Raw genomic sequence first — 7,959 nt, forward strand, 5'->3', positions numbered from 1 at the left:
GTACTTTTCATGTTATGTGATGAAACTAGAATATATATATATATTTCATGCATTGTTTTGCCTCATATTGGAGCGCGTCACCTTTCTGAAATTAGCCTATCTACATCTCTTACTATGGTAACATTACATATGAACTACAGCCAAAATATTTCGCTTTTGCAGTTCCTTTTAATTGTTGATTTGAAGCAATGCCAGCAGCACCTAATCAAAGAGAAACATGTCAAAGCCAAGCTCCTGTAGAGCAAGACGTATTGTAATCATGTATAGCACATTAGCACTGCTGTCTCCCGATCAGGACGGTCTTTCTCGCACTGATCTCCTCTTTGATGCCCTTTAATGAGTCTGTTCATCAAGTCAAAAACTGTGCCGCAGGGAGTTGGAAAACTGAAGCTCCAGCAGACGCCAGCCTGTGACGTCATGAGCCGACTAGCCAATCCGGATGAGCAGAGCTCTATAAAAGACTTGATCCTCGTCTAAATTTTCACAACCAAATAGAGGAGAGAAGAAACAATAAAAACATACAAAGCTTTCCAACAGATCCCTTTGTAGACCGCTCTATTGACTGCAGACCTTCCGACTTTAATACCGCTTTGCACCAGAGAGTTGAGACGCCAGCGGGGCAATAGCCAAGGTAATTATGATTTGACACTTGTACCAGTTAAGAGCTTAGATGCAATGCAATGCATTTTTATGAAACATTTATCTTCAGAATCGTGAAACTTAAATCATTCATTATGTTTACATCTTCAGTACAGATGGATGTAGTGTAGCCCCTGAATGCTGCAGAAATATGCTGTTGTACAGGCATGCAAAACACAACCTAATTTAGAAAATACTTCACATTTAGCCTATTCAAAAACTGTTATAACGATACAACGCACTTTTGACATACAAAGAATAGGGGAGCGATGGTGCTTTAGTTAAAAGACAGAAAGAAAGAAAAAAAAAACACGTTCATATGAAACTGAGACGTCCATGCATGTAGCATACAGGTCACCCAGACAGCGGATAACTGCGCGCACTGAGGCTGGCTTCCTGGGCTTCTTCCATTGAACTCGTTTTATTCCCAGACCATTTAGGGCTAGTATGATCTGCGTGTGACTGAATGTTAAGGATCGTACAAGCTTAATAAAGAGTATCTGAATAATAGTTTGAGAAAAGTGAAACATGCAAGTTCAAGCAACTTGACAGAAAACATAGCATAGTTATGTAGCACAGCACTGTATACGCATAGGGCAAATCGTAAAACTGCGCTGCACTTAAGGTATTCAACAGTAAATCAGAGCACCGGTTAGCACAGCACTTGCATGCATTTTCGCTCTTGACGAGTCAGATTGAGAAGCAGTAGTGTCCCCGCAACTGTACCTGTAACGCAAATAGGCTCTGCATATTTAATTAACACTAGTCTTCCTACTAGTCTTAATTTTTTTTTTTTTTTTTGCATTGGTCTAAAAACATCACGATTAAAACTTGATAAAACGAATCAATTCAATTCATACAAAATGTATCAGGATTGGATTAGCAACGACGGAGGGATATAGATATGTATAATGTTTATAGTAATTTGGCGGTGCTCATTTTAATGTGGCAAGGTATATGCCAAGAAATAAAAAATAATAAGAATAATGAATCAGAACTGCCACGAAACACGTGCCAAGCGCTAATTACGGACATTATCTGATGACAGATTTACACTAAGCAGAATAAACGTGTATGTCAGGGAAATAAGTTACTGACGAGTATTGGGAATCGTGATTTGCGGTTGGTAAATTTGGTCAAATATTTGATTTGGTATGGGCACACATTTGGGCATCGTGCACACTGGCTTGTGAAGTTGTTTGTAAAGGTTCCGCCACCGTATCGCATTACCTGATGCAGAGCTCGCTTGCAAAAATAAATATCTATTGCTACAAATGCCAGAGGGAGTGAACTACTTCTGAGGCACAATAAAGGGAGTACGCTACTTTTGTTTTTGCATACTACTCGAGATTGAGCCAGCAAGTGAGTGACAGGTGTCCAGATCCAGTGGTGATCGGTCTTTGGTCGGTGCTTTGGGGTAAAGTGTGTTAGTGAGGCGGGTACAGGTCAAGGGTCTCTGCCCCATGAACCCCGGGTAGAGATTATTTGGCATTAACACCAGAATATAGCCTACTCGTCCCGGGCCTGACTTTCCTCAATAGAACAAGTGACTGGCGTTTGTATTTGTTTGTATTATAGCGGTTTCTTGGATTATATGTTTTGCATGGGAAAATATAATCTACCTGTGTCAATTATCCACTTTGCTGTGTAATCCGTGGGCCTAATTAAATTATTGTATGGAATGACTTGCAGAAGGATGAAAGCTCCCTGAATACTTTTTTAGAAACCGCAGCAAAGAATCTTTTTAACTCTATGAAGAAATAATAGGCTCTGAAAATCAATTTCCATGAAGTTCTAACCTTTTTTTAAAAAGTGCCCGCATTTTCACTCACCATAATTCCGTATTGTGTAACTTTATTTTTTCTTTACATTGTTCCCAGCTAATCTTACCTGCAGGATTTATTTTGCAATCGTTGGCAATATTCCATAAATATAAATTAGTGAATTATTTCTAATGTTCTTTTCATTCATGCTGAAACAAGAATGTATCTGTAAGTGACGTATAAAAGAGCACTATAGCCTATTGTACACTGCAAGGAACTGAGCTATAGCTGCAAAAAGAAGTACTAATACGTTGGGTCTCTATTGAATATAACGTCTACAATTAATAGGTGTCTAGTAGAAAATTCATACCCTTAGCTTTGAACCTCCATAGCTTATCCCGGAGAGCTTATGAAACTATTTGGATAGAGGTTAGTTAGCTCTACATACAAATATCCCAAAATGAAAACACAAGGAGCGCAAATAGGCTATAGACTATACCTGGTATTCCCAAACTGATCCTGGAGTACCCCCTGTCCTGCTGTTTTTTGTTACAGTCAAGCTTCAAATGATATAGTGGAGTTCTTTATATTGCACTGTTAAGGATTCAATTAAGCAATTAAGATCTCGGCTGGAACGAAAACCAGCAGGACAGCTGGAATCACTGGACTAGACTGTTAAAATAAGTTTGAGAGGACAGGAACAATTTTCCAATACCCTTGCATTTGTCATGATCCCATCCGCTGAGGCACATTTCAAACCCACTTTCATTTTTACTTCTCCCAGGTAATTCCAGAGAAGTAATTGTTCAGTTTGCCAAGAAGTCAGCATGGCCCTCCTCAGTCTGCCCATGTTGGGGCCGATCACAGTCAGTGAGAGCCTGATCGCCATGGTGACGCTCTGCGTGGTCTACCTGTTCCTCCGCCTCCTGCGCAAAGAGATCCCCGCAGGGCTGCGCCGCCCCCCCGGCCCCAAACCGCTCCCCATCATTGGCAATGTGATGGAGCTGCTAGAAAACCCCCATCTGACCTTGACGAAGATGAGCGAGAGCTATGGCGATGTAATGCAGATCCAAATCGGGATGCGCCCGGTAGTGGTATTGAGTGGCCAGGAGACAGTGCGCCAGGCGCTCATCAAGCAAGGCGATGACTTCTCCGGCAGGCCCGACCTCTACAGCTTCAAATTCATCAATGACGGCAAGAGCCTGGCCTTCAGCACAGACCAGGCCGGGGTGTGGCGCGCCCGGCGCAAGCTGGCCATGAACGCCCTGCGCTCCTTCTCCATGATCGAGAGCAGCAGCACCAATTACTCGTGTGTCCTGGAGGAGCACATCTGCAAAGAGGGTGATTACCTGGTACAGCAGCTTGGCAAGGTGATGGAGACCAGCGGCAGCTTCGACCCCTTCCGCTACGTCGTGGTGTCCGTGGCCAACGTCATCTGCGGCATGTGCTTCGGCCGCCGTTACAGCCATGACCACCAGGAGCTGCTGCAACTGGTCAACCTGAGCGACGAGTTCGGGCGGGTGGTCGGCAGCGGCAACCCGGCCGATTTCATCCCCTTCCTTCGCTTCCTGCCCAACCGGACAATGCGTGTCTTCCTAGACATCAATAGCCGATTCAACGCCTTCGTGCAGAAGATTGTCAACGAGCATTACAACACCTTCGACAAGGTGAGGGGGCTTACTTTAAGGACACTTGAATAAAATCAGTAATTGTTGCACAACAGAAATGTTGATGAGTGCAGAGATGCAATTTGTAAGTAAAAACCACACATCTTGGTTCGTGGGTCTTAACAAGAATAAATATTGTTTTGTTCACATAACAACAATTAAGTGGTTATCTTTTTGCTCTTGTTCTGATGCCACTTTACAAATTAACAAGGATTTTCAGTAAAGTGCCGAGACATCTCAAGTGAGGTGAGATTAAACCAAATGCTCTAGAACTTATTCAGAATTGTCCCCATTTTCCAGAGCAACATTCGTGACATCACCGACTCGCTGATTGACCACTGCCAGGACAAAAAAGTGGATGAGAACGCCAATGTTCAAGTCTCTGATGAGAAAATTGTTGGGATTGTGAACGACCTCTTTGGTGCTGGTGAGTTATTGGTAGAATTATTTAATTGAAGGGAATGTACGTGGATAAGCAATCCAGTCCAGGGGTATTCAACCCTTGCTCATTCTTTCAAATGTTTTTGAAATGTTATTTTTTCTGGTAAAATACTTACAGCATTCATGTGTCTTATCTGTAATACATAGGCTACATAATCATACAAAGTAGATGGAAACTCAAGATGGTGATTGAACTGGTATATCGGAATGTCATGGTGAGACCTGCTGTTTGGACTTCCCTGATTTAACAAAGCTGTGTCTATTGCTTCTTCTCCCAGGCTTTGACACCATTAGCACTGCCCTCTCCTGGTCTCTTGTGTACTTGGTTGTCCATCCTGACATCCAGAAAAAGATCCAAAATGAACTTGGTAAGACAGAGCGGTTTTGTTTTTAGCCATTTCATTGAAAGCATATAAACTATCACCTGTTCCACCTATGCCTTTTGATTGAACAATAACCTGTGGTCACTATTCTTTCCTGCTCTCCAGATGAGAATGTGGACATGGAACTTGGTCCCAGGATATCTGACAAACCCAACCTACCTTACCTGGAAGCCTTTATTCTGGAGATCTTTCGTCACTCCTCTTTTTTGCCCTTCACCATCCCTCACAGGTGAGTGTATTCGATGTCTGGGCACCTGCTAGGCCCCACCGAGACCCCTCTCCGGCCTGCTCTGGGCTGATGTATTGAAACACAAACATGTTGGGCTCAAGCAATCGTGTTGCCACAGATAAGGAACTTCTTCATCTTCATTCATAAATAGTTTATTTAATAGTTTGTTTCTCCACCATCCTCTGAACGCTAAAGGCAGATCATTCCACACATTTATTGTTTTTGTAGAACAGCCCGTGTTTCAAAGATGTTGCACAATGTTTGAAAATGGTTTGCTTCGACCCCCTGTTTTAAATCGTGGCATAAATGACATAAGCTGACAAAGTCTCTGTTCCATTCCAGCACCACTAAAGACACCGCCCTCAATGGTTTCTTCATTCCTAAGGATACCTGCATTTTCGTTAACCAGTGGCAGGTTAACCATGACCCGTAAGTGTTTTTCTATGAGCATTATTTTGATTTTATTTCAGCATTGAAAGACCTTTCCATTATGCCTCATCATGATTTGGCATCTGGAGTCTCTCCTTTAGTTATGCTGTTGCACAACTGGTGCTTAAGATTTCTGGTAGATGTTAAACTGTTCGGCATTTGAAGTAATGCATAACATTAATAAACAAATTATGAATATTTAAAATTAAAATCTTTCAACCTATAAAAATCTATAAGTTTCCCAATGCGTTGATTTTTTTCCATAGGAAAATGTGGAAGGAGCCCAACACCTTCAACCCAGAGCGCTTCCTGAATGATGACGGTAGAAGCGTTAACAAGATAGAGGCAGAGAAAGTAATGGTGTTCGGTCTGGGCAAGCGGCGGTGCCTTGGGGAATCCATCGGACGCACCGAGGTCTTCCTTTTCCTTGCCATTCTCTTGCACAAGCTGACGATCCACACCCTGCCCGGCCACGAGCTGGACATGACACCAGAGTATGGGCTGACGATGAAGCACAAGCGCTGCCACCTGCGTGCCACCTTGAGAAATCGCACCCAAGAGTGAACCACAAGGAGTTTGACAAGGAGTTGGCCCAGTGGGCAGCTTAGTTCCCTTGCTTTCACTGCACTTGCAGAGTCTAGTGTCTGTGGCCTCTTTTCGCTGCTCCAGAGCAGTGCTTTATGTTGGCTGTCTGAGGAGGTTGATATATTTAGCTACTCAGGAAGAGTTGTCTTTCTGCATCTTGAAATAGGCCAGGAAAGAGGACTTGGTAGATTTTAGTCTGTCTTGTCCTGCATTTTCTACTTTGTATGAGACTCTTCCAGTCCAGTCCAGTCCAAACCCATGACAAGAATATGGTGTCGGTTAATTCAATGTAAATAGACTGGTTTCCAACATTTTAAACCATTAAAGGAATTACATTGACAATCATAATTTCAGTACAGGTTCTGAAAGGTTTTGTTTATGTTGTGCAGAATGGCAGGGATTCTATGAGAACAAGGAGATCAGTTCAGTAAAGTTCAGTCATTGTTACCTAGTGGTTCACTTTTGCCAGGTTTGGTCAAACATTGTACAGCAGTTGAGCTGAAGCCTGATTATTAAACTTTAAATGTTTAAAGGTTTAAAGGATAAAAATGTGGTTGAAAACACTGTATATTTGTTCTGCATTGAGTGAATTGTATCCCAGAATGTGATGTATACTTCTGTATTTAAAAGCACACTAACTGGAGTGGTTTTCCTATTCCTCCATAATTCTGTACCAGTAGTTAAGATATTTTGGGATAAGGGACTGTGAATTATGCCTTATAAACCACATTACCACTAATTATTGAATATTTTTCTTCCATTTAGAATTATTCAACAGTACTTATGTTCTTTGTATTTAATATGCCTATTTTGTTATGCATTAATGAAGGATTAAAAACAAAGATTGTTAGTTTTGCAATTAAACTTACATTAAGGAGAAACTTAAAAGCTATATTTTTCCCTCTGTGTATATCAAGTTGTCTCCACAGATGTGTATTTATGAAGATTGCAACCTACAATGACATACTGCTTATTAATATAGTTTTAAAAAACATTTAATCTCTATGAGATAATAAAATATATTAAATATAAACGTTGTCTCTTGTCACTTGTTTGGGTATTGATTCTGCTAGAAGAGTTCCAGCACCAAGAAAAGATGGGTCTTTTTTCCCAGATACTGTAGAGAAGGTCCTTGTGACACAATCAAGATTTCAAACTCTCTGAATTAAAGATCAACTATGCTTATTTATTAAAAAGGTGTAAGATTTGACAGTAAATGTTTTAAAATTAACAGTGCATCATTTTACTTAAAATGCATGGACCATTTTACATGAGAATAAATAATCTCAAAAATACTTTTCTCTTTCCTAATTTTCTACTTCAAAATTCAATATCTGAGGGGTTTAATCTCTATTGAATAATCGTTGAATGCATTGAATATAGTAAGTCCATGACAAATAAAAGTTATGAAAGTCATCCATTAACAAATTACAGCAAAGCATACAGCTGCAAAGCATCATTGAAATCCTATACTTCCTGTTTGGTAACTTTATTTGTAATTAATAATTATCTCTCTATGTATGTATGTATATATAAATAATGTTTAAGGGAGAGAAAAGTACACTTTACTTAAGACAACTTTTATACATGAAAAACTTCAAATGTTCCCAAATGTCCTTTTATATCAATAATAAAGATCTGAACTGCTTGGATGTGCAGGAAGTTGTGATTTTACTTATGTTGAAAGCATGCTTGGAGTTTTGCTTCCCAAATTTCTTTATTGTTCTTTATTGATACACATAGGTGGAATATATTCAAAGTTATGGGTTGATTTCTCAGAGCCAAATTAGCACTAGTCATGGACTACCCAATGCTATTTTATG

At 40.5% G+C, this 7,959-nt stretch overlaps 1 protein-coding gene across 1 annotated transcript; it reads left to right on the forward strand.

The window, feature by feature from the left end:
* Positions 1 to 466: 466 nt before the first annotated feature.
* On the forward strand, positions 467 to 7,169 carry cyp1a (cytochrome P450, family 1, subfamily A). Its single transcript, XM_066702023.1, has 7 exons — positions 467 to 631; positions 3,187 to 4,069; positions 4,370 to 4,496; positions 4,789 to 4,878; positions 4,999 to 5,122; positions 5,465 to 5,551; positions 5,818 to 7,169. Exons 2-7 carry the CDS (start codon positions 3,230 to 3,232, stop codon positions 6,113 to 6,115), a joined length of 1,566 nt encoding a protein of 521 aa, XP_066558120.1. The 5' UTR covers positions 467 to 631; positions 3,187 to 3,229; the 3' UTR covers positions 6,116 to 7,169.
* The last annotated feature ends 790 nt before the right edge of the window (positions 7,170 to 7,959 follow it).

The sequence above is a fragment of the Amia ocellicauda genome, chromosome 4 (assembly GCF_036373705.1).
Source record: "Amia ocellicauda isolate fAmiCal2 chromosome 4, fAmiCal2.hap1, whole genome shotgun sequence".
NCBI classification, from domain to species: domain Eukaryota; kingdom Metazoa; phylum Chordata; class Actinopteri; order Amiiformes; family Amiidae; genus Amia; species Amia ocellicauda.